The sequence below is a fragment of the Watersipora subatra genome, chromosome 2, assembly GCF_963576615.1.
Source record: "Watersipora subatra chromosome 2, tzWatSuba1.1, whole genome shotgun sequence".
NCBI classification, from domain to species: Eukaryota; Metazoa; Bryozoa; class Gymnolaemata; order Cheilostomatida; family Watersiporidae; genus Watersipora; species Watersipora subatra.
In genome coordinates, this window is record NC_088709.1 from 17571282 (window position 1) to 17597922 (window position 26641).

The 26641-nt window shown below is 38.5% G+C and overlaps 1 protein-coding gene and 1 long non-coding RNA gene across 2 annotated transcripts; one reads left to right on the forward strand and one right to left on the reverse strand.

The window, feature by feature from the left end:
• Nucleotides 1-4262: 4262 nt before the first annotated feature.
• On the forward strand, nucleotides 4263-13878 carry LOC137388710 (uncharacterized). Its single transcript, XR_010978003.1, has 4 exons — nucleotides 4263-4410; nucleotides 11699-11865; nucleotides 13591-13691; nucleotides 13775-13878. It is a non-coding gene; the product is annotated as an uncharacterized lncRNA (long non-coding RNA).
• Nucleotides 13879-13898: 20 nt separating this feature from the next.
• On the reverse strand, nucleotides 13899-24931 carry LOC137388709 (serine/threonine-protein kinase NLK-like). Its single transcript, XM_068075162.1, has 9 exons — nucleotides 24269-24931; nucleotides 23881-24010; nucleotides 22682-22740; nucleotides 22114-22220; nucleotides 21358-21443; nucleotides 19062-19271; nucleotides 16212-16397; nucleotides 15402-15709; nucleotides 13899-14870 (listed from the first exon to the last, which is right to left on the reverse strand). The coding sequence occupies exons 1-9, from the start codon at nucleotides 24574-24576 to the stop codon at nucleotides 14816-14818; spliced, it is 1449 nt and encodes a 482-aa protein (XP_067931263.1). The 5' UTR covers nucleotides 24577-24931; the 3' UTR covers nucleotides 13899-14815.
• Between the last annotated feature and the right edge of the window lie 1710 nt (nucleotides 24932-26641).

A 26641-nucleotide genomic window follows, 5' to 3' on the forward strand; every position in this document is an offset into this window, starting at 1 on the left:
AATAATATGCTATAATTCTACAAATTTATAAGTTATTCAATAGTCTATCAAATGCGACAAATATATATTCAAGAACAATAACATTAACAAACCATAATTATAATACATGCAGAAACAAAAATTTCATAAAACCTCTATTTGAATGCCACCTTTATTTGACCGCCACTATAGAAGTGTTCAAGAATAGAGCACTACCCATTAACTGACCGCCACCTCCTTTGGACTGCCAATTTGACATTCTTTGATCTTTACGAACCATAATAGCATGTGATCAGTAGAGAAGTGTTCACAAAATCGTTCTAATAATTACTCTGATACATCAATAACAATTAATTCTTTAATTGTTTCTGTTCATATCAAAGTTTGTTTTCCAACTTCAAAGCTTTTCATTTGTTTCGCTAAAACTTTGAAAGCAACATCATAGAAGTACATAAATAATAACTGTATCAGGCTACTAGTAGTTACTTGTTCAACGCAGTTTTGATTCTTCAATACATTTATGATGGTATACGAATGACTAGTTTTAAGCTAAAAGTTGTGCTTAGCGCCCATCCGGTTTGAAGTTTATTATTTTTGCCATTTGTATTCGTAAAAGATTTGCTCAGCTAAAAGAATTGTTCAAACAATAATATCGACTAGTTCAGCAGTGCAGAAGTCGAGGTCAGCTGACATCGTGACAGGTATTGGATAACCAGAAGATTTCATTCCATCGAAAGCAACAATCATAATGCAGCTATCCGAGCAAGCGATGGAAATATTTTTGTTTTAAAAACGTTAATTTTTGTTTCTGCTTGTAATATAAGTATGGTTTGTTTATGTCACTTGATCATGAATATATCTTTGTAGCATTTGATAGATTAACATTATATAACTTATAAATTTTCAGATTTATAGCATATTTATAACATCATTGCAGTAATCTGATCTCACAATTGATCAACGCTTGTAACTCCTCTTCTATTGCACATAAAAAACTAGTTTTGGCTGCAAACTGTAGCAAAAATATCAATGAGTGCAATGAGCTTTATGTAACTTTGGTAAACATAAATATAAAATGAAAATATGTCTTCAAATTTAGAATAAAATGAAAATTAAAAGCTTGAACAAATTGCAAAGTAGGACACAGGCTATAATATCATTGTAGGCTAATTGCAAGCAATAGATAACAACCGGTAGAGATATTTCTCGGTTTCTCAATGCATATTTATTAAGAGATCTTTGACAAGTTGAAGGTAAGTTAGCAGATTTGTTGCATCCAAAAGGTTTAATATCGCTCCACCAGAAAAAGAGGGTAAAATAGAGGCGATATTCGCTACATCCGTAAAAGGGCTAAATTTATCTTCCCAAAGTTCTGATGAGCCGTTCGAAAAATACAACGCCAGCCTCTAAGTGACCGCCACTATAGGGAAGGGTTGAAAAGTAGAGCGCCGTGGTGTTCAATTAAAGGTTTTATGGTAATTATTATTACCCTGATACATTTATTATGTACAGTCAATCATGGATAACTCGAACTTCACGGGACCGAGCGAAAGTGTACGAGTTATCAGAGCGTTCAAGTTATCAGAGCATTGTCACAAGTCCATGTATTTATTTATTAGTAGATACATGTACATATACAAACTATAATATAAATCATAAGCATAAATGGCTTGTTTCAAATTAAATGCTTCTAATGTAAAGTTTAAAACTTTTTTATCAAATAGTATAGAAATTTTTCAACCACTTGAGATTGGTTTGTTGTTTGAGGTGATGTTATTGCCATGACGTTTTATAGATTAAAATTGGCAAAACTTGATCGTTGTTGAAATGCTCAGAAGAAAAGACATCTTTTTCTTTGAGCGTTTTAACTAAGATCAATTTTGCCGATTTTTCTTGAAGTTTTTGCGAAGGTTACCTCACTTTTCCGCGCTTCCGAAAGACCATCGCTAAGCGGATGTTTGGTAAAAATCAAATTTCACCAAACCTTTAGAAAAGTCGTTGACAAAAATATTTTGCCGATGGTGGTAATAACGACGCCTATAAATTACGAAAAGTCGAGGTTTACCTCTATGGCTTGAAATAAAGTGATTTTCTAAAGCGATAACAACCGTCTCGGTAGCCGTTGGGCAAAAACTGTTCGAGTTAACAGAGTTGAGGTCGAGTTATCTAAAGCAATTTATCATTACGTGGGAACGGACCGAAGAAACCGTTCGAGCTAACCATGCGTTCAAGCTATCCGAGGGCGAGTTATCCATGTTTGACTGTATTTCTATGGTTCGCTTTCAAAGTTTTAACAGAAAAACCGAAAATCTTTGAAGTTAAAAACCGATTTCAATACGAACAAAAACAACACAAGGATTAATTGTTATTGATGTAACTGAGTCATTATTAGTACGATTTTGTGAACACTCTTCTACCGATCACTTGCTATTGTGGGTTCATAAAGATCAAAGAATGTCAAGTCAAAGTGGCAGTCAACTAGAGATGGCGTTCAGTTGAAAGGTGGCGTTTTATTTTCTAGCTTTTCTCTTATCGCGGCAGTCTAATGAACTTGGCAATTGAATAAAGGTGGCGTTCAATTAGAGCCTTCATAGTATTTACTTTTCTCAAAGCGTTGTAGCTCCTATTATAACAAAGTTTTTGACACACATCTTACGTAGTTATTTTGAGAAATTAAATTTTTCTGCAGAATACCTGGAAAAATGTCATATGTAATAAAGCAGTTTCTATTAAAAACCTCTGACATTCCATGGTATTTCACAATATATCTTTAACTATGGCTGATGTACAGTAGTACAATAGTACAATACTAGATTTGTCAATTCTAAAAAAAAGCACGGTATGACAGAGAAAAAAATTTCTAATCAAATCGTGTCATATTCAAAACAGAGATAAAATAAAGCTTAAATAAAGTTTGAAAGGAGATTAGGTTGAGGTTGAGCGCAAAGCAGTTTACTTAGTAGGACCATATGCTTAATAGGGCTATTTGCTTGGTGTGACCATTTGCTTATTAGGGCTGTTTGCTTGTTGTGACCATATGCTAAATAGGTCTCTTTGCTTGGTGTGACCATTTGCTTATTAGGACACTGCTTTGCGAGATCATTTGCTTTCTGAGACCATTTGCTTTCTGGGACCATTTGCTAACCAGGAAATTTTGAAATTAAACTTTTAGCAAGTAGTCATGCCCACCTGTCAACTCGTGAATTACGATTTGCTAACACCCAAGGTTTCTATGCTGAGTTCGTGTCACCCTTTGCTTTATGTCGATGTAGTCAAAGGGTTGATTTACTGTGCAGAAATTTTAAATATTTGCCGGATACCATATTCTCATCCTAGCCTCTTGCTTCATATTACATGGGGCAAAACTCAGTGTTTATTTGTGACCAAAAGACCATAGACTAATCCCACACAGATGCTGGTTTATGTTTTCATTAGCCACCAACAGCTGGTGAAAGCTGCAAAAAGCTATTACACAAGGTGTGCTGTTTCTGCTACCTGTACTGTTCTGCATGATCATAGTGGAACTGTTACCCATGGATGCTAATCTAGTTCTATACATTATTCATCGTGTCTTGCTAAACCAGTAACTACCCCTTTCATGCATGCTCATGGCCACCTCACGACACTTGCCATTCTTGCTGATTTGGTCATTGCTGACGGTCTGTATATGAATATGCGAGTCTATCTACCATGTGGGGATAACTCTCACAGTGATATCGTTTTTTTCATCTTTCTCCCACCAACGAAGTCATTCCTCAAAAATACTTCCTAGAGTGATGTTGGTAAAAAGTTGCAAGTTTTGTTCCCTTGAAATCTCATTTGTATTGTGTTAGCAGCCAAACTGAATACAATAACACTTGCCGACAATCCCTCGAAGAGCCAGTATTATGTCTGCTTTGCTAGCTGCAAGTAGAGGCTGTGTTTTGAATATCATTGTTGCACAAACAATGTCTCTATGATCTTGGCTAGATCCGAGTCCAGTGTCGAGGTAACCTCAATGACTGGAGACATGCCTAGTTACCGAGAGCAATTTGTGATTGCATGCCATTCCTGTCACCATTGGTGGCCCATTTTGGGGATTGGACCCCACCCAAACTGTTGTTCACAGGTCGGGTATTCTAGACCAGTAGGTCACAGCTGTTCATCGAGCTGCAGACAAGAGCTTACACGGAAGATCAAAGATGTTACTAAACACATTAACTATACTACATCTTGTAATGTCTAGGATGAACGTGTTAAGATGCTTGCACTAATACTTTCACCTGTCATCCATTTATAGGAGTTAGACATTTTCTTCTGTTACCCAAGAGCTATCATCACGCACAAGCTATATCTAGGAAGTCTGGCTCAAATCTCCAACAAGAAAATTGTTCAGGACCTCAAGCTAACTGCCTTTGTCAACTGCTCTGAGGAAAGCCGTGAGATTACACTGTTAGTCATCTTTCAATAGCTTCTCAGTTGGGTGTCAGCTTGGAATTTCAAGTTTGCATTGCTTGAGAAGGATTGTCTAAAATCCAATCTTTGTCAGTGCTGTCATTTCGAAAAAAGTTTTTTACAGTCTAATTGGTTTTCCATTGCTTCTTACTCATAAGAAGACAGAAGTTCTGTAGCCAGTGGTGTTTTTGCAGCTTGTGCAATGAAAAAAAAACATGTTTTCAGCAGTAAAAAACTGATGCCTCCTTATTTTTGCTGTACTGTGGTAGATACTTAATGCAAAATTATAGCATGCTGCTAGTAGCTAGGTAATATCCAAACTAGTCCAGAGATCCAATGTTGTACTATTAGGTGTTTCCATATAGTGATAGTCCTTGACATTTAGTAGATTGACATATCAACATGATTGTGTGTGTTAAAGAATACCTCACTCAGTTCTTTGATTGCAACGCACTGCTATAGAAAAATATGTTGTTCGTAATGACCAGAGACACAAAATTGATAACGCATGACAAGTATTACAAATATTTGTTTCTTTGGTATCAGTTTTGCTCTCACTGCAGATGCAGAGCCATTGTACAACTCTTTTACCTCCAATTGTGCTATGTTGGACATGTTTCGACTAGCCCTTGGCACAAGTTGTACTATGGCGACTGCTTAATGAAAACCCAGTGAATGCAAGTAGTAAACAATAAACTGGCAGCGGCTAATTTTTTTATATACTAAATTTACAAAATCTTTTTTAGGCTTCAAACACATTTTAAACAAAGTATTAAAAATAAAAGCATTACAAATAAGCTTGACTAACTTGTATAGCTAGTTTTAGTTAGGTAGGCTGAAGTCCGAATCCTAACCACAATCCTTGTAGTATTTGTGGGAATTTTGGCAGTTCCGTGACTATTACGGTTTGCATAACCTCCCTGTTACCACTGTTTTATTGTCTGCTCAGGACAGTACTAAATGCTTGCTATCTACTACAATCATCCAATACTCACACCAAGTAACCATTTTTTCCTTTCTCTTTGTTGAATATCCTGAATAACCTGATTGGCTGTCTGTCCTCTAGCTACCAGTCTGTGAAGGATTTCTCGCCATCTTACCTAAGTTGTGCAATAGTTTCAAAATTACATTTTTTGTTGCCTCCCACAAATTAGCCATATCAAAGTCAACTTATACAGTATACTGTGTGCTACGGTGTCTTTCATGTAGTAGTAGCAGATAATCATCACTCAGTTCAGATTAGGTATAAGGAACATGTTGGCCAGTCTGGTATTGCTATTGCTATTGGCAATTGACTGTTAACAAAGAGCCATTCCACTTCTATTTGAGAGCCAAATGAGCTTTGTGTTGAGTTCAGCTGTGCCCTCATTTGTAATCTCTTGTATGTCTCAATACATCATATGCTGTTTATTATTAATATTTGCATTTTTGTGATTTTATGGTATGTTTTATTATCATATCACTAGTTAAGTACGGTTTATATTTTATTCTAAAAGTTTAGTCAATCTTTGGCTGTTAATAAATATGGATATATTATGCGTGTACGTGCAGTGTTTGTGTGTTAGTCTGTGTAAACACTTTCATCCAACCTTCATGCGCATATGCTTCGTGCTTTCCGTGAGGTACTAAAATTAGTTAGTTTGAAAACACCCACATGAAAATTTGGTTGAAAATGAAGAAAATCGCAGGCATTGCAGGGCTTGCTGCTAGTCTGATAAGGTTGGAGTGACAGTATCTTGCTGCTAGTCTGTGATAAGGTTGGAGTGACAGTATCTCGCTGCTAGTCTGTGATAAGGTTGGAGTGACAGTATCTCGCTGCTAGTCTGATAAGGTTGGAGTGACAGTATCTCGCTGCTAGTCTGATAAGGTTGGAGTGACAGTATCTCGCTGCTAGTCTGTGATAAGGTTGGAGTGACAGTATCTCGCTGCTAGTCTGTGATAAGGTTGGAGTGACAGTCTCTCGCTGCTAGTCTGTGATAAGGTTGGAGTGACAGTATCTCGCTGCTAGTCTGTGATAAGGTTGAAGTGACAGTATCTCGCTGATAGTCTGATAAGGTTGGAGTGACAGTATCTCACTGCTAGTCTGATAAGGTTAGAGTGACAGTATCTCGCTGATAGTCTGTGATAAGGTTGGAGTGACAGTCTCTCGCTGCTAGTCTGATAAGGTTGGAGTGACAGTATCTTGCTGCTAGTCTCTGATAAGGTTAGAGTGGCAGTATCTTGCTGCTAGTCTGTGATAAGGTTGGAGTGACAGTATCTCGCTGCTAGTCTTTGATAAGGTTGGAGTGACAGTATCGCGCTGCTAGTCTGTAATAAGGTTGGAGTGACAGTGTCTCGCTGCTAGTCTGTGATAAGGTTGGAGTGACAGTATCTCGCTGCTAGTCTGTGATAAGGTTGGAGTGACAGTATCTCGCTGCTAGTCTGTGATAAGGTTGGAGTGACAGTATCTCGCTGCTAGTCTGTGATAAGGTTGGAGTGACAGTATCTCGCTGCTAGTCTGTGATAAGGTTGGAGTGACAGTATCGCGCTGCTAGTCTGTGATAAGGTTGGAGTGACAGTATCTCGCTGCTAGTCTGTGATAAGGTTGGAGTGACAGTATCTCGCTGCTAGTCTGTGATAAGGTTGGAGTGACAGTATCTCGCTGCTAGTCTGTGATAAGGTTGGAGTGACAGTATCTCGCTGCTAGTCTGTGATAAGGTTGGAGTGACAGTATCTCGCTGCTAGTCTGTAATAAGGTTGGAGTGACAGTGTCTCGCTGCTAGTCTGTGATAAGGTTGGAGTGACAGTATCTCGCTGCTAGTCTGTGATAAGGTTGGAGTGACAGTATCTCGCTGCTAGTCTGTGATAAGGTTGGAGTGACAGTATCTCGCTGCTAGTCTGTGATAAGGTTGGAGTGACAGTATCTCGCTGCTAGTCTGTGATAAGGTTGGAGTGACAGTATCTCGCTGCTAGTCTGTGATAAGGTTGGAGTGACAGTATCTCGCTGCTAGTCTGTGATAAGGTTGGAGTGACAGTATCGCGCTGCTAGTCTGTGATAAGGTTGGAGTGACAGTATCTCGCTGCTAGTCTGTGATAAGGTTGGAGTGACAGTATCTCGCTGCTAGTCTGTGATAAGGTTGGAGTGACAGTATCTCGCTGCTAGTCTGTGATAAGGTTGGAGTGACAGTATCTCGCTGCTAGTCTGTGATAAGGTTGGAGTGACAGTATCTCGCTGCTAGTCTGTGATAAGGTTGGAGTGACAGTATCTCGCTGCTAGTCTGTGATAAGGTTGGAGTGACAGTATCTCGCTGCTAGTCTGTGATAAGGTTGGAGTGACAGTATCTCGCTGCTAGTCTGTGATAAGGTTGGAGTGACAGTATCTCGCTGCTAGTCTGTGATAAGGTTGGAGTGACAGTATCTCGCTGATAGTCTGTGATAAGATTAAATAAGGTGAAAGATAAATCTGCATGATCATGGAATGTCCTGATGAAATTGAAAGCCTGGACCTATAAAACTTTCAATGGATATTCCCACACACATTTTTGCAGATAGTGAAGTTTTATTAATCAGTCTCTACCTAAGATGACACATATCGTTCAGTGTGCTGTTCGAGTGTTATTGACAGTTCATTGCAGTCTGTGACCCAAAGAATGATAAGAGTTTGGTGTCTCGTATCATTTCATGTCATCGTTGTTTTTCTTGAGAGCGTTAAACAGTGTCAAAAGTTGAGAACACAAAGGACCTCACATATTTCCCCTTCCACTTGCCAATATTTGGGCTGCAGCCTCTGATTATTGTGTCAGTAGGGGTAAAGGGTATTTAAAACTAAGAAGGTATGTTAGAGAGTGATTGTTTGATGATATTTTTGTAATACAAAACAAAAATAGCTGCTAGTCACTTGAGGGTACCCGCCTCTTTAATGCTGCAATATAGCTACAGTACTTAATTTTATTTAGCAAGCTGTAAGTTAGCTCTTGTTCTGGTAACGCATCTGTGATGATTGTATTCAATGTCGTCATGTGGAAGTTGACGCATTAGACAGACCATCAGGATGTTATTTATTGCTAGCTTCTCTGCAAATCACGATTGGCTTGCCAGTATTTACAGGAGATGGGACAAAAGGTTTCATTGGCGCTATAAAGCATGGCGCTTGAATGTAGGATATAGCGCTTAAAATCCTTTTCTATGTTTTTTGCCTTGACACGGATTCTCTCTGGTGTTTCTTTTATGTCGCCATTTCCATAAATAATCTCTACTTTCAAACGTAATTTGGACATTACAATTGTAAAGTAAGTTATAAGCGACGACACAGTTCGATGATCAATAATATCTCCGAAGTTATTATAGTAAAGTTAAAATAATAAACTAATAAAAATGGTCACGTGTTCTGAAGGAAACTCCAAGTAGGGTGTGCTTGTTTTATGTCAATACATTGAACAGCTCCGAAGAAGTGTAACTATTACTGATGAATTACACACAAATTGCAATATAGCCAGAGGAGCTAGAATAAAAGTATCTCTCATACTAACCTCTTTGAATAGTACACACAGAATAAAATATTCACATGAATACCATTGAAATATCATGGCAAAATTTAGCAGCAGGAGTTGACTAGTGTCACTTTAAGTACTATCAAGTGGTTCCTTTTATAAGAATGGTGTGAATTGTCCTCTTCTTAACTCTCCATATCGTAAATAGACATGATATGCAATATTTACAGCGATGCAATACTCATTTCTTGTACTCATATGGTGTTTAATTGGCAGGGGATGTAGCCAAGGAAGATGTCGGCTTTAAAATATCGCCATTTTCAGGCTGCTAAATTCTAGTACCACACCAAAGTCTAAATGAGGGTGCTGTTATGTTCTTATGCATAATCTTAGAGTGTAAAACTATGGCATGATTGCATACATATGGTGAACAGTTGTTGAAGCCTAATCATACATTAGTTGTATCATCTACACGCCCCCTTCCAACAATGGCTGATTAACACAGTAAGACTCACAGATGGGCGCAACCAATAGCAATTGCTGAATATATCAGTTGTATGACAAGCTCTCAGTTACTGTAGCCTACAAACAATACATATTATGAAGATCTTAGGCCACATTTGTAGAGGCCCATGCATATACACCATCAATAAGGCTTCTATGACACGATGCTTGCCTGCCCTTGTATATTCCAACTGTGTTAGAACTAGTGATTGATCTTTGAATGCCATACCTTCTATAGTCATACCCCCTGGGACTCTAAAGACATCCTTGATAGCTGATTAGACTGAGGATATAGGTTTGAACTTAACTTGTACCTAAAATTACTATGTCAAAGCAAGTACGATTTCTCTTTTGTGAGCTCCTATCTATGTCTCGTTTTATAGAACTCAATATTTAGGAATCTTGAGCTGGACGCCTTTTTACCCCAACGAATGGTCTCATTTGTTTATATGATATCCGACTTTATTATTCTCTGTTTGTATTTGTAGAGTTGCTTGGTTTATTTTCTTTGCAATGCTTCTACTTGGTTATTTTGATCATTCATAGCCTTCTAGCAGATCTTCTCTCTCACCTTCTCATCTCGGCCCACTCGCTCAAAAGCTTGAACAGATTCACCATCCTTAATATACTGCAACTTCAGGGAATCGCAAAGTATTTTTGCTAGATGGAAAAATTTAATTAATTTTTTTTGTCATGCCCTTGACCGGGTGTCGAAGCTGTGCAAAATGATTTTGGTGGGACTGCTGAGCACATGATTCAATAATAGTGACTGTTGTATTATTGTACCATAGATACTCCTATAATTACGTAAAAAAATTATGCAAAGCTTTTGCTTTGTATTACTTAAAAAATTCCACGTGACATAAATTGTTAAGCCGGGTTAAGTTCTCAAAGTCAATTTGAATGGTAACATATCTCACTGCTCTTGTAAGAGAATATTATTATCTATTCAAACAACTTCCATGATATTTTAGTTTGTTGTGATAGATTGTCAGATGTGTCGGCAAAAAAGATTCTTGTTCATAAATATGTTACAAGTTGGAGTATTATCGAAAGTCATCTTCTATCCTGACCTTGACCGTTGGATACAAATAGACGACGAACATGTAGACACCGCTCTTTTTATAGTAAAAAATATTTCTGTTTTGCTTTATTGTATACAGATAAAGTATTTGCTATTAGCTTTACTTTGAAAAATAGGCTTTGCTATCTAGAAAAAATAAACAAATCGTTGTAAATGGGCGTCAAAGATATGCGTTTTGCATCAACTCTTTGTAAAATTACCGCAATCATAGTTTAGAAAACCAATGTGATTTATCAGAAAAAGGTGAAAAGTTATTGATGTAAACCAATAATACTTCAGTTGCAGTACAGCCAACCAATAATACTTCAGTTGCAGTACAGCCAACCAATAATACTTCAGTTGCAGTACAGCCAACCAATAATACTTCAGTTGCAGTACAGCCAACCAATAATACTTCAGTTGCAGTACAGCCAACCAATAATACTTCAGTTGCAGTACAGCCAACCAATTAAAAACTTACCATAAGTCTAGTTTCTTCCTTTTTGTATGGCCAAAGGGTGAGTTTGGAAAGATCTTGGAACCGATTAGGATATTTACATGTATTTTACTGTTCGTATAACATAAAATCCCTTTAATGTAAACGTTCCTGGAATGAATTGTTGACGCCTGATATATATTATTAGTGGCGCTTGATGTTTATGATGATAGGATATGACAGAACATCCATCTATCCACCACTTACTTGCTCCAGTGTCAAGTTTGTTGTATTATTTTTGTGATGTTTCGAGCTCACAAAAATGTCAGTCAAATTTCCTTCTTTATTACAGTTTTTATCATGAGTAATGATTGGTTAATCAGTGCCTTTCGGATGTTCACTACAAATTTCTTATGAAATTCATCTTATCGTCATAAATTAATATTAAAACTGGCCATAATCGGGCAAAATGAAACTTGAGCTATTTTAAATAACATGACAGGGTATTGATAAAAGGCACTGATAATATTGCCTTTCAACCACATATATCATCAACAGGAAGTTGGACATATTCAAACTCATGCCTGACTACAGTATTACTTGATGAAGTTGCTCATTGGCTGACCCTCATCCTGTCTCAGCATTTTCATTATTCTGTATCTGTCAAAACTCTGTCCTCATGATGAATTAAAAATATATGACTAAATGTCACAACCTGATAGTTCATGAGATTCCCACCCAGCAACATATGATATGATCGCAGTACTCAATATAATGTATAAATATATGCGGACATGATTTATCCCTTGTCAGGTCAAGTCCCCAAGATGGAAGCAAGAGTCATAATCACAGCAGCCTGTTGCGAAGACGCACCAATCAGAGGCAATTTTCACAGGAAGCCATTAATCTCCAACTTCCCAAATGCTCTGAATCCTGTGAACTCACTTCAGAGGATGTAGATAGGCTCATCCCATTTATAAGTTAGTATGTTACTAAATAATGGACTACTTTAGAATCCTTTAGGTAGGTCGCAAACTGACATAAAGGACCATCCAAATTCACATTTGTGTGAATTATTTGTATCCTTCTATCTTAGCACTGCAATTATGGACACAAAGAAAAAATAAATTGTGCTTCTGCACATCATTCTTAATTGGCTTCATCGCTACTTTGAATACGCACCAAAAAGAGACCAAATTGGAGCAAATAGTTTATAACTTTATTGCAACTATCTTTGCTATTCTTGTATGCAAAATAGGAAAGGCCTATCAGTTGTCGAGACATTGACGTTTTATGACTTGTAGAGCTGGTTCTCGCCAACAGGTAGATTATGTCTAAGTGAATCACGCTAATAATAATAGATGGTGAACTTGTTATACTGGTTAGACCAGCTAATATTCATGGTTTTTGACAAATTCGATGATGAATAAATGTACTTTGTATCAAACTTTGACATAAGTCACCCGAGGTAGAAAATAACCAGTAATGCACCGTGTACAAGGATGCTCACCAAATCCTTTTAGTCACACGGTAATCTCATTTTATCAGCATTATGGGTCAGGGTTGATAGATGAAATATCTAGGTAATGGAGATTAGCTCTTAATGTGATCGGTTCAAGTACGAAATGGTGCAACCCAATTCTTGTCACACATGAAATGCTTTCGTAAAACGCTGATTTGTAATGTCAGAGAGGGTCTGGTGCGCGATTTTGGGGTGATTGCTTTTACCTTTTTCACCTGAACGATCTCTATCCGTTATCTTCTGATATGATCTGTTGCATAGGTGAGCAACTAAAATGTATCATTTGACAAGGCAGAGTTCTACCAAAGTCATGTAGTATTTCCTATTACATACTGTAGAATCTCTCCATATGAGATTAGGTCATTACAGTATCAGAATGCACTAATGTCTAAGGTTTTCCGTATCCATGAGTTTTTCCCATAAAAAATAACTGAAAACCAATAAATTCATTCTTGGTCTCACAAAATTACTCCGATTTAACCTACATAAACCATAAAATAGACCTCTTCTTGATTACTAAACCCTCATGTAAGTAGTATTTGAACATAGGAATACAGTAAGGAGATATGAAAGAATTAGATGTTATGTTGTTAGTACTCACCACGTTGAGGTCGGTGGTGACTAACAGATGTGTAGATGTCATGGCGGAGTGAGGGTGATTGGGTGTGGAGTGAGGGAGATAGGAGCGTGGAGTGAGGGAGTTAGGTCGGTGCCTGGAGGGGTTGGGTGTGAGGAGGTTAGTGTGTGGAGTGAGAGAGATGGGTGTGGAGTGCGGGAGATGGGTTTCTGTGGACTGAGGGAAGGTAGGCGTGTGGTGTGAGGGAGCATGAGAGACTGTTGACAACTCTTGAGTGTTATACATGAAACTAGTGTAAATTTACAATAAAACTCAATGTTTTTACTATACCAACTTATTTATACATTTTTGTTGCATTATTTTATGAGTGCTCGGTTTTCCCAAATGCTGAGTTGGCTAACACAAACAGAAAATTTTCATTACGAATGTTTCTTCCCAAATGCTGAACAGAGATTTTGCTTAAGACATCTCGTATTTCCAACTTTTGTGAGCTTTCCATATTATTCTTAGACATGTCAACACATGACATGATAGTAGTAGATTCAGGGAATTCCGTAATAAAGACTGGTTTACATCATCTTTCTCAATTTTTCCGACTCTTTGTAGACGACAACGCTGGCGTTTTGGTGTATGACAATTCTGGGATGAAAAGAGCTGTTACTGTCTGTATAGCATATATGATGTACAAAATGAAAGCACCCATTTTGGTGAGAGACTAAATCTGGCTTTATGTACATGCTGCACCTTTGATTATACAATGTGTTATAATCTGTTTATGGTATGCTTTCAGGCAATACTCAAGTACTTTAATGAATGCGATGTGTCAGTGATACCCAGTGAGTTGGGCATAGAAGATCTATCGAGTATGGAGTCATCATATCCACCATTTCAAAAGACGGAGTACAAGTCTTAAGAACTGATTGTTTTTTATTTATTATAGATTCATTGATAATACGATAACTATCAATTATAGATAGGAGTACGTAGAACCTTGAGTGAAAACACCAGAATATAATATTTATTTTAGACAATAAAATTATCCAACTCACAACCAAGTAAAACATTGAACAGTGAATTCCTACTGAACCTAGAAATTCTCTTGCTTAGAGACGATTTGCAGACATCGATCGCTTCCTTGTTCATGAGCACCACTGTTGAGAACTGTTGCCTGTCACTATTGCTTTAACCATGGAAGCATACGATTGATTCACTTAGGAATGGCTATTTGGCCTCAACAATATACAGTATAATGTAGAACAGAAAGTAATTACACTGTATAGACACAGCAGGCATCCTCAGCTCTGGAGGGATGACAGTCACAACCCAGTGACAATACTGTAGCCTTGGATTAAAAAAAAACTGAGTAACGCCTGTAAATAAAACTGGACATTGAAGCTAGTAGTATTACAAATAAAATAATCTCAAAACAGCACTAGTGCATGCTTTGTGACTGAGGGGTGCTTTGCCAAAGCTGAACTGTGTTCCACATTAATAAATGTATTATACTATACCGCCTTATGTAAAATAAAAACAAAAAAATGACTTGTACATACATTATAGAAAAACAATAAGTAAAAAAATTTGTGGACTGATACGCAGTTGGTCCACAGAAGAGACAGACTGGGACAGCTGAGATTACGATAGAATTAAATCAACTACCACCAACAACTGCTAATTGAGGCAGACAGACGGACAGTTCTGGAAGAGCTGACGTTGACGAATTGAGCGGGTCCATATATTGCCATCCCGATCAGCCAACGATGAAAAGAGTTTGCATCAGACCTGAGAGCAAGCCATCTTTAAAGAGGTATTGCGGCTTTTATTTCTTGACCTATTCCCATACATGAGGCGAAGGAGGCAACTCTGATGGCTGTGCCACTGTTGAACTACAAAACAAAGGAATGGTATTAATAATAGAAGTTGTGCAAGGCAGTGCACATATGAGTTAATTATGAACAGGAAAGCGTGATGTGGATTTCACAATTATATATGCAATCAAAGCAAAGGATTAGATTAAATCATGTTGAATATGTCGAATGTTCAGCGAATCATTCAAATCCGGCAATACAGTATATATCACACCAGCATAAATCAATCACTGCCATTGCAATAATATATCTAGCAATATTGTCAAGTATTTATGCTCTAATGTAATATCATAGCTAGACCCACGCAGCTTCAACTGAGCTCTTAACACTTTCGCTTAGAATTGGATATTTTCACAAGTTGAGACGAACAAGAGTCAAATAAAATAATATACAACCTGGAATTTCAACGTCATAGATACCACACTTATTGCCTTGCAAGCCTTCAAGCAGTAAAATAATGGGTCAAATATAAAAGTCGGTAAAAACTAAATTGCTCAGGGGAATAATTTACATTCGTCAATCAATGTTGGATAGTGGGTTCAAACGCACCTGGAAAACTTTTTATAGGTGAGACTGTGGGGGTTGATCGTCAGCGGCATCTTCTTGTTGATATTTTGCGAGACGAGCTTCTGCAGTTTATCTTTGGCTTTTGACAGAGAGCTCAATTCATACTCAAAGTCATAACTGAAGGGCTCTGCACTAACTGGCTCGAGAGCCACATCTGTCCTGTGCAGTACTTGGTGACCACCGCGTGTCGGTGTTGTCTGACAACAATTGCACATGCATGAATGATATCTCATTCGACCCTCTTCCAAATATGGATGCTGTAAAGCTCCGGCAGCAGATATTCTTTTGGACTAAAAACAAAATGTCAGCAAGCGGATGTAACGCTAAGACTACTACAGTTATATAGCCACTGCTGACAATTAGACAATAACACATTTGCTGCAGGAAGACTGGAAGTCTCAACTACAGCATATGCTAGTAAGAAAACAGATTTCGCACCAAAACATACTTTGAGCTGCCGAGCAGCCTGCACTAGCAGGCAGCGTCTTGCCAATAATGACAGGCATGGCATACTATCAGTAATGTTCTTCAAAACAAATGCTGTTAGTTTGGACCTGGGAGGCTGTCCCTGGTCTTTTCTCTACCTAGTTTTACAGGAACTCCCGGTACCAGCTTCTCCCAGTTAATCTAATCCATAATCGAATGAAAGTATAGACAATTTACAGCCACTATCTATAGAGTTATGCCAATAATCCAATTGCATTATTAAATCAAATCAGTTCAAATATCGAATCCACAAAATCACTTGGAGAACTGGCTTGAAATGAATGTTTTTTTCCATAAGAAACTTACGGGATCAAACATAAGCATCTGGCAAATCAGATGAATAGCCTCGGGAGTAGCGTCCTGTGATAATGAGTACAGAGTCGACATGGCAGGCTGTTTTCTTTTTGACTCGACGTAACGTATAGCACCACTGGCGCAAGTCTTCATTTCGCTCTTTGAAGGAGTTCCGAGAAGATTTGTAATCAAATCCAGCTAAAAAGAAAGGAGATTGACATGCGATGAGGGAGTCATAACAATCTAACAGAGGGTATGGGTGAGAACTTAGACGAAAATTTGACTGACTATCCAGCTGAACTTTGGCACCTTCTAGCTGATTCATGATCCTTGTGAGTCATGATGGCCTTACAAAATGGTCATAACAGAGTTGGGCTAATAATCAGCTAATTAAGAGGGGATGATTCTGTCTGCAATGGCTAGCCTAGCCCTCCAACCTATTGTTGTAAGTGTAAATTACCAACGCATATTACACTAATCTCCGAGCCTTATGTGATATGAGAATTTCCGGCTAGTCGGTTGACTAGTGTATCGGAGCATGGGAAAAAGGCAGCTCATGTCAAGATAGCTCAGGTATTAATTAGACTAGAAGGGCCAGTTCTGTCTAGATGGGAATATCGTCGTCAAAATAATTTAGTTTATGTCTCTGAAGCAATGGGTTGCAATTCAATAGAAGTTAGTCAAGCATTTTACAGGTTGCATAAGGTATTTTAGTAAGCAAACCCTCTCAAGGATATAAGGATCAACATATCGGAGATCAAGGCAACAGTGTCTTATAAAATAAAAACAAAACTAACGAAGAAAACAAACCAGCTCCCGAATAAATTCAAAGAAAAACAAAAGCTTGAACTGACACATGTGACCTGAAATGAACTTGATGACCTGTAACAATAACACCCAAATACTACTGACTGCATTATACAGTTCACAACATATTTTGCTGATCTCACTGTCATGTTTTTGGAGATATGATAAACCAGTAGCACGAGGTCACTACAGGAACACTAGTTTGCTAGTCGACGTAAACAACAAATAGCGCAAAGTTCAACGGCTGAGCAGGAGAATAAGGCATGAGGAGCCAGATAAGGTAGCTTCAATAAATCACATAGTTTCATGAAAGAATATTGAATAAAATTCCAGAAACAAACACAGAATCAACGAACAGGGCTATTTCAGATCATATTTCGTGCATTGAATTTTTGTGGAGCAGTCCATCATTAAGCAACTCTCATACATATACATATACCTAATAACTTTATAAAATATTTGTTGATACACCCGTTTGAAATATGGTTGGTATGAGTTGCATCTCATAGCTCCTTGAAAGTGGACAAATGGATGTCTAATGAACAAATGCTCCATTTCATGAATAAATGCTAAAAAGCCCAGACGATGGAACATACCTATAAAAAAGCATAGAAGAAGTTTAAGAAAACGGCTGTAGGAGGAGCCCGAAACAAGCACGAGTGTAGGCAGATCACAGGTGGTTAGCCAATTAGCAGACAAGAGATGCACATCTGCTGGAGCCAGACGGTTCATTAGAAATGCGAGGAGTCACGGACATCACTCGGTCGAGATAAATGAGCCATTCGTGTAGACTTGATAGTCGACTACTGACACGACAAAGGGATCAGCTGATTGATGGCAGAATAAGTCAGTAAAACGCGTGGTATTTCCATCCTAATGACCCGAGGCTTGGGCTTCATATCGCGATGTCAAACCCAGTTAGGGGAAAACTAATTTATAACCATATTGTTTCCTCGTAATCTCAAATCCCATCTACTGGCAGTAACTTCAGCCAGTAAGTGAGGCAAAGGAGCAAGAGCTGATTGGAACGATAAAGAATTCCCAGGCAGAATTGAACGCAGCTGGATATTCTATGTCATGTTTTCTAGTGCTAGAACTTGGGAGAATTTACTTTTATGTACCGACAAACTGCACGAGATAATCAATGCAATTAAAACACAGAGAACAAGAAACAAAAAGATGTTTGTTCGTACTAATGGAGCTCGGAGCATATGTGCTCTATTCTGAAGGAATCAGCTGTCCTATTGTAGGGCTGCCACACGCAGGCAGAATATCAATAGGCCTGGGCATGAATTCGGACCAACGAGGATGGGTAGGCGAGGAGGCTTACAGACAGTCGGGTCAGTGAGAATAGCTGCGCCTAATCAATAACTTGTTGGCTCAACTGGCCAGCACTCAATCACTTGGTCAGTTTCAAGAATGAAATAAGAAAGCACCTGGCGTTATTCAATAGCCCGTAAACAGTGGCTGATTGAATCACAAAACGTCTCTTACACTTGTAAAAGTGAAATCATCTCAACTGCAGCTCACACCGGACCAGGTTAAACACCTCCCAGCATCTCACCAGTAATTCCCAAGAGTATCACTAAGTGTTACTAAGCATAGGTAGAAGAGAGGACAAAGTACAAGATGCATGCGGAGAGATGAAAACTAGTCCTGGCTTCAGTTTTCAAAGCTATTTATATGCTAGCCCGTAATAGATTAGCCCAGCGTGGAACAGAGTGGTACAGAGTAGCACACCGCCATCTAGCTAGCTAGCACAATCACTGATCTAACGGATAAATGGGATGATGAGGAAAAGGGATGTAGGAGTTGATACAAATTGCATAGCAAATGATGTGAAGCATAGGGGGAAGCAACAATATGCTTCAAAGCAGGAACTTCCTTATGTTATTGACAATAAATTACAAAAACAACATTTTTGCATTAAATTCAAATGAATAGTAAATGTTCTACACAGTCAAAGTATGACCTATATAGCTCTTTGATAAATATTATTATGTACCCCCAACTATGTCCTATGACTTTGTCCTATGACTAACAAAAGTAGAATACCTGTTTGAGAGGAGAGCTTGCTTGGAAGAGAATTCGCCGACTCAGTAGTTCTGTGAAGATGCATCCGACGCTCCAGATATCGATCTCAAATGAATAGTGTGTTGCACCCATGAGGAGTTCTGGAGATCTGTAATACTGGGTTACCACTTCCTGCGTCATAGGCTGGCGGATGTCTGGTTCCTCTACTCGTGCTAAGCCGAAGTCGCAAATCTACAATGCGGAACAGCAGGGTTATAAACTCTGTGTGTTTGAATGCAACTAACACCATCCAAAACTACCTAGAATCATACTGGGCTACAATAGTAGCCAAGAATTCATTGCGATATGCCAGTGTTGTACTGCGCTGCCCGCCTGTCGGTTTAGAGATTAAAATGTAAGTTTTGTAACTTTAAATTCCGAATAAGGTCTAATGTACATACATTTAAATATATTTTAATCTTAATTTCAGTTGCTTTTTGTTTGTTTACCAGCCACTGAGTAGCGGTTGAGAACAGGCAACGCTGAACTCTTGTGGCAGCGTGCAGTCCGCATTGCACAAATATTTCATACAAGCCGAACAACTCTACTATTTATTGTATTGAGTAGAAGAAACTTCAATTTTGAAACTTGCGTTTTTTATTCCGGAATATTCTGGAATAGCAAAGTTTTATTCAGATTCGATATAATTATTCCCGAATATTCTGAAACAGCGGAATACATGATTAATAACTATAATAATACATTTTTTGTCTTAAACCACTTATCAACTTATACACGCGATTGATGTATACATGAGTACAAATGGTGTTTATCTGGTATATATACTTGGTACACAGGTTCTTCACTTATCAGAAGCCTGGGTGACTATATATTTGAATTAAAAGGAGGGTGCTGAATTTAGATATTCCGATATAACAGGCTGACCACACCTACTGGATCTGGCAACAAAACTGGCAGAAAATTTGATTTATCAGGTTTTCTGGCAGAAACTGGCAGAAACTGATTATCAAATATATTTCAAAAACCAATCCAAAAAGGAACAACTGAAACCAACTGTTGCAGTTATAATTTAGAACATAAAACAGCTGGGCAGTAAGACCTCAAGTAGGAGTAGACAAGAAGAAGAGAGGACTTTGAGCAGGGTTGCTCCGTAAATGAGCATCTAGCAATAAATCAGAGAGGAGCTGAGATAACAGTGATACACTTAAAGAGAGACTACACCTCCGAACGGCAAAGCTTCAAATAAATCAGCAAAAATGCATTCCTAACCTCTTTCTTAGCAAAGGCTAAACATGAATAATTTAGGAGGGAAATGAGATTGGAAAGGTAACAGATGGAAATGGCTAAAATTGATATACGATTAGCCAAAATTAACATAAGCTATCTTAGCAAGCTAGAAGCACGTGCCCAATCTCCTGTCATCCCAGCACAAGCTGGTACAGCCAGTAATGCTCTGCCAGGATCCCAAACTGGACTCTCCCAATTATTTCTGAATATTTTTTCTCTCAAATACTTGAGGTCAACAGCGTTTAGCATAAGCCACGATCTCTCCACTGGAATTAGCGGACATAAGCAAAGAGCCTGCTACTAAAATCAGCGTCACCAGCATATCAACTATGGTTTGACAGCTATCTAATAAACGTAGATGAGGCAAAAAATAGCTCCGTTTGCATACATATGCCTACCACTGAGCCAGCACTAACCAGTAGGACATTTTCCAGTTTCCAAAAATCCCCAAACAATGCGATATTGCAAATCGATGATTCGTGATATATCGCGATATTATTATGTAAAAAACTTGTGAACTTTTGTTATTATTTTTGTATATTCCAACTTGAAAAGAATCTGCATTCGTGATAATTGGAGACATTTATTCCATGAATGCCTGGGTGTGTGGAGGGTCATGAAATGAGCTTATTATAAAACTATAAGCCCCAGACTGTTTTAGTTCCAGTACCAATCACAGTGAAAATCGTCAGCCGTGAGATAAATCACTACACAGTTATATCGTTTAAACGATTAGCGATATCTCTTTAAAAAGTGGCAATTTTAAAATCTTTCATCTTAAAGATAGCCACAAAACTATCAAATCGCCATAGGGTGACGCTCTACTAACATATCAGTTGGTTTCTGAAGGATGACAATGCAAGACATGACGCAAGACAGGACATTTCAGGAATATCAACGCAACTATAGGACAAAAGGTCGAGTTGGAATGCTTACATGGATTGGGGCTACATTACTGGATGATTAGTGATTACGTGGTGGCTGGAGGCCAGCGGTATGGACCAGTGCCAGTGATTGTCAATAAGCTCACCTTCAGCTGGCAGTCAGAGTTCACGAGCAGGTTGCCTGGCTTGATGTCTCTGTGTATTATCCTTGCGGAATGGAGGTACTTGAGACCTGAAACAAAGAAGTACTCAAACGTCGAGATGAGGCTTTATACAAATGCACTGAAAGTAAATGTCACTTTTTGTCACCTCGTTTGACATTTAGGCGCTCAGTACAGAGGCCGATATTGAAAATATATTAATGTTAAATTAAAACAGGAACATTCAATTTAGACGAGTATAGATGTAAATGCACTGACAGTAAATGTCACCTTGTTTAAAATTTAGGCGATCAATCCAGAAGCCGATATTGAATATATATTAAGGCTAAATTGAAACTGGAACATTTGATACAAACGTTTATAGATGCACTCAGACTATTGCTCGGTTACTGAGTGAGATAGGGGTCGAAGGATTATCGAAGCGAACCAGAGATTAGCCAAAATCCACGGGTAACACCTTTACATCCCAGAGTCTAGACAGGACACTCGCTCACTAGCCCATAGCACTTCCCTTCTTGAGGATTAATATATTTAAATGACAAAAAGTTTATGCCGTGTGACGCACTTAGAAGTACGAACTTAGGAGCTGGGAGAAAATGACACAAAGGAGCATCTCTGATGCAACTCGCTACACACCTGATTCACAAAATACTTGAAACAAATTGTGTACAGCAAAAATTGAGCCAGACCACAAATGATAAACCTAATCTCTATAGTGCATCGTGAATAGCCTTGTCTTACCCCTTAGCAACTGGTACAGAAAAAGCTTGACATGGTCTGAGCTCAGGGGCTGTGGAGAGACTATGATTTTGTGTAGGTCACTCTGAAACAACTCCGTCAGCACATGTCTATCGAAATGTGTTAAGGGATTACAGACATAAGTCAAAGGCCGCAGCGAGAGTGGAGGGACTCATGATCATGCGTGTGAATTAGAGCGCAGTGACACTCAGCGGGCAGTGCTTATAATGGTAAGGGCCAGCCAATGCAGCGGCCACTGGCTGGTCTTGCATAAGCTAATGCCATTGATAGCAGTGGGTAGTTGAATGAACTTGGAGTGAACATATCATAGCTAACTGACACCACATTTACATGTCACGCAAGATTGTACAACTATTAATTCGGCTAGCAATTGTAAGCCAAAAACACAAAGTACTGAAATGCTAAGCTGTAAAGAGCCGGAGTTGATTTTGGTTTAGTGACCAGGGGCAGTGTGGGCTAACGAGTTGCATATGGACAGCTGACGAATAGCTGGCAATTTACTAAGAGAGGGAAGCGACGAGCTTGACTTGACGGTAGTGAGAAAGGATACATTTCTTGCATGTTGTCTAAATACTGTATGGGTTGTAGAATCTCCAATGCAGACAGTATCTAAAACAGAGACAATTATTCATAGAATGCAAAATTGAAGACTGGCAGGCTCTCAGCTGACAATAGAACAAAGATTGCTGGGCATAGCTGTGGTCTCCGAGAACAGTCCACTGCCAATAGACATTTCTCATGAGATGAAAAGTGCCAAAAAGCAGTAAAGCAGCTGAAAGATAAGAGCAGAATTGCTGATTAGTCAGTGATTGTCATGAGAGCTGGAGAGCTCGAGGGCGAAGAACAAAGGAAGATGGGAATAGAGATGATAATGGTTTGCATGGATAATGAGGATCTCTTTGTTTCATACAAGCTGTCTGAGGAGGCCGTATGCATGGCAACACAAAGCAAGCTTGACAAGTCAGTCAAAAGAGAATATCCTTTATGACAGACAAATTTGTTGGTTCAAGCCTTTAAGATAACAAGCGTCAGTTACTTCAGCGCAGCGAGTTAAGTTACAAACATCTGACACGGGGCAAGAACTGGTGCAACTCTACTCTCTCAGCTATTCGTGCGTGCGTGTGTTACGCTATCATAAGCTTTCATAACATTACGAGTCATTCAACGAAAGATGCTTCAACAGATGACGCCCATTGCCCTATTTATAATCTTCACTTGCCCACCCTTCATCCTCCGCTTCATTCATTTCCCATCTGCCCAGCTGTTTCTTTTATCATTCTTGTGGTTTCCAAAATGCATACAATGCATCATATTGCAATTATAGGTCTCAATGCCCAATATAGTACTGGTAAGAGAGAGTGTGAAATACAAGTAGATTTTGCTAAATGAAATAATTGGGCCAACTCGCTTGTTCTTTGTTGCACCCAGACGAGACTTGCAAAATGAATACCAGTAGAACAAAGGATTTGACTACACAGGCGAGGCCCAGCCGTAATTGCGAAAAGAATATCAAGTGCAATTACTATTGGGTTCCATTCCAGCAGAGCTATGTGTGAATTACACCTAAATTTAGCAAGACCACAACTTGATTGCATTAGCGACCTAAACGTGACATCTACCTAAGTGCCAGCTGACAATTTTTTGTAATTTTAGTAAAAGCCATAGAATGCAAAGGCAGTTGCTAGAACTCGCCCTGCTTAGCATAGTCTATTCTCATTTCCCTATTCCATTGGTGGTAGGCTTACTTACATTATCGTGACGTAGAGCAGTCAGTAATTTCAATTCCCGATAGACCCGCCTGCATGATATTGTATTTTGAAAGACATTGGGCATTTTCTTTAAAGCTTTGCGAGTTCCATCTCGTGGATCAACAACGGACCTAAAAACAAGCATCAATTACGGTGTTGGGTCATGTAATAGAACAATAGCAATGTGTAGTCTCTAAGGATGGCTGATAAAAATGCAATAGGATAGGTTGATACACATGAAACAGCAGCCATCAATGAAGGATGCTAGAAAAACATATTAAATGATGAACAAGAAAGGTTTGAATATAGCTTACACTAAGACTGACAATAGAAATAACGCTTTCTATAATATTTCCTCTGCTAAGAGAATGTAATTGCTAATACTTTACCATACAACGCCAAAAGCTCCATATCCTATCGGGTGGTCCTGTTGTTGACTTTGTACGGTATTGTTAGTTGGCTGAGATACAACAGGAGACGGTTGTTGCTGGTATAAAAGATCATACGCTTTTTGTCCCATGATAAGTTCAGGATGTGTCAAGCCAGCTTGGGCCAAAATATGAAGATTGGTAGGGTTCTGTAAGCCAGCTGTAAGCATGGCACGCGAGTATGGCATTCCAACAGACTGTCCAGGGAAGCTGCTACCTGGCACCATCAATCCTGGATGGCCAACCATGCTGTAAGCTGCTTCTATCATGTGTTTGGATAACTATAAGCTGTAGGGTGATCTAGCTTCTTACTCCTCGAGTAATACTTTCAGCTGTTAAACTAAACAAAAACGAGCGACTACCCATAAACTGCTCTACAAATTTAAAATATCCTAATTGACGGTTAGGGTAACCCTATAATAACGTGTCGCTTCGAGAACCGTAGGTGAGTTAGCTCTCGTGACTAGTTGTTGTGAATCTATGTACTAGATGATTTACGTACTTAGCTCCCGTCGTACTTTATTACGATGGATTAAAAAAGGAGAGCTAATTGAGGAACACGCTTGCGCTGTAACTGAATTCCCACACAGAACTGATATCGATGGGAATCGTACATTCTCACACAAGCCTCCCGTGAACCGAAGTTGACGTGACCTTGGAAACCCACGTGACCTCAAAACCACGGGCTACATTTAAATCACGGTTGTCGAAGGGTAAGTTCTTTGCTTTTACACTCCTATGAAAGAATATTCGACTAAACTACATCCAATCATTACAACCCTAAAGCTAAGGCGCTATTAGCACTTTTATGAATCCGACTCGTAGTGGCGCGAGAGGACAATTTACATTATTAGTCATTGATTTCATGCATTACCTGCCATGCGTTTTCGATATAAAGGAAGGAAAATCCAATTAGGAATAAAATAGCTGTTTGAGACTTTGGGTATTTGAAGCTCAAACTGAAGAATTTATACAAACCGTGTCTTCTCTTCGGCAAAAATGGCTATGACCTGAGTACTAGCACAGCATACTATAGGTCACTATACGATACAAGTATTGTCATAGGCCACCATCAGACAAATCCCACTAATGACAAATCCAAGGGCGATTTTACTTGCACACGAATTGTTTAATATTCTGTTAAAATATGGCCAAATGCTACCTAAGCTTTGAGCGTGCAACCAAGGAGAGTTCTTTTATGAAGTACACAAACATAGTCACTTACTTTATAGGCACTGTAGCTGTGACCAACCATCTATATTTTGTGTCTTTTTTTAAAGTGGCCGAGGTTTAAATAAAATTCTTTGTTATGTATTGCTAATGCTCACAACTTAATGCTTCCCTTTAAATGTTCTTGTAAAAATTATTGAACTCCACAACAAACATATTGCACATGATCAAACCACAGTTGTTATTCATGCTGCAGAGTGCAGACAAAAAATGAAAAACAAGTTCTTATTCGAATTATAAAACTTTAAATGAGTATATATCACATAGCAAATGCATTTTACTATAAAATACAACAATTACAACTGAGGCTCAATGCTAGAATTATGGCTACTAAATGATTTCAAGACCAAGCTATCTTCCATTTAGACTATGGTACCTGTACGAAACCATAGGATATTCTCTAAATAACAGCTTTTCATCTAGGTATACTATGTGGCAAGTTCACAAACAAACATGATGATGAATACAGGCAAGGTCTTCTAACACCAATTGTCAAAAAAAGACGTTCAACAAATGCCTCAAAAAGTAAAGTGCTTGGTGGTGAAGAGCAGTTCTACAACCATGTTGCAAGCAAGTCTATGCTGATTCTCTCCTATTGTAAACTACTAAACAGTCAAATTCATGCTCAGGAAAACCAAGACCAATGAAGGTACTGTTTGACACGAATAAGCGCAACTTGGCTTGTTCAATCGCTTTCCTGTGAGCTGATAAGCTGACAGCTAGAGATAATGTCCATCACTGATTCAATGCATGACACCTGATTAATATATCTCAAACCTGTGTCATAGTACACCATGCAACATGGTTTAATGATGAAATGAATGTCTGCTCATGAACCATGAACACACTCATACTTCACTAGCATTTAAGGCGCTGTTTACAATTTTTTTGTTACTTTATCCCAAACTGGAAATTTAAAAGAATTTGGAGACTATTATTGTGCTGTGAGTTCTAGCTAAAAAAGAAACTAGCTGTTTCAATTTGTTTTGCCCAATGATAACACAACTCTTAAATTTATTGTGGCAAAACTCCGGGTGAATCTGTTGACTCTCTGACCTGTGATTAATGTTTTTGTAAATGTGCTTACCGTCCGAATGAACAATA

Excerpts from the sequence above, each read along its gene's own strand:
- LOC137388709 (XM_068075162.1), bottom strand. The coding sequence starts at position 24,576 with ATGATAGAAGCAGCTTACAGCATGGTTGGCCATCCAGGATTGATGGTG. Across the intron at positions 22,221-22,681 it reads TTAGACAACATGCAAGAAAT|ACATGTGCTGACGGAGTTGT; the intron begins GTATCCTTTCTC and ends ACATTTCGATAG. Across the intron at positions 16,398-19,061 it reads CAAGCTCTCCTCTCAAACAG|CTGGATTTGATTACAAATCT; the intron begins GTATTCTACTTT and ends CTTTCTTTTTAG.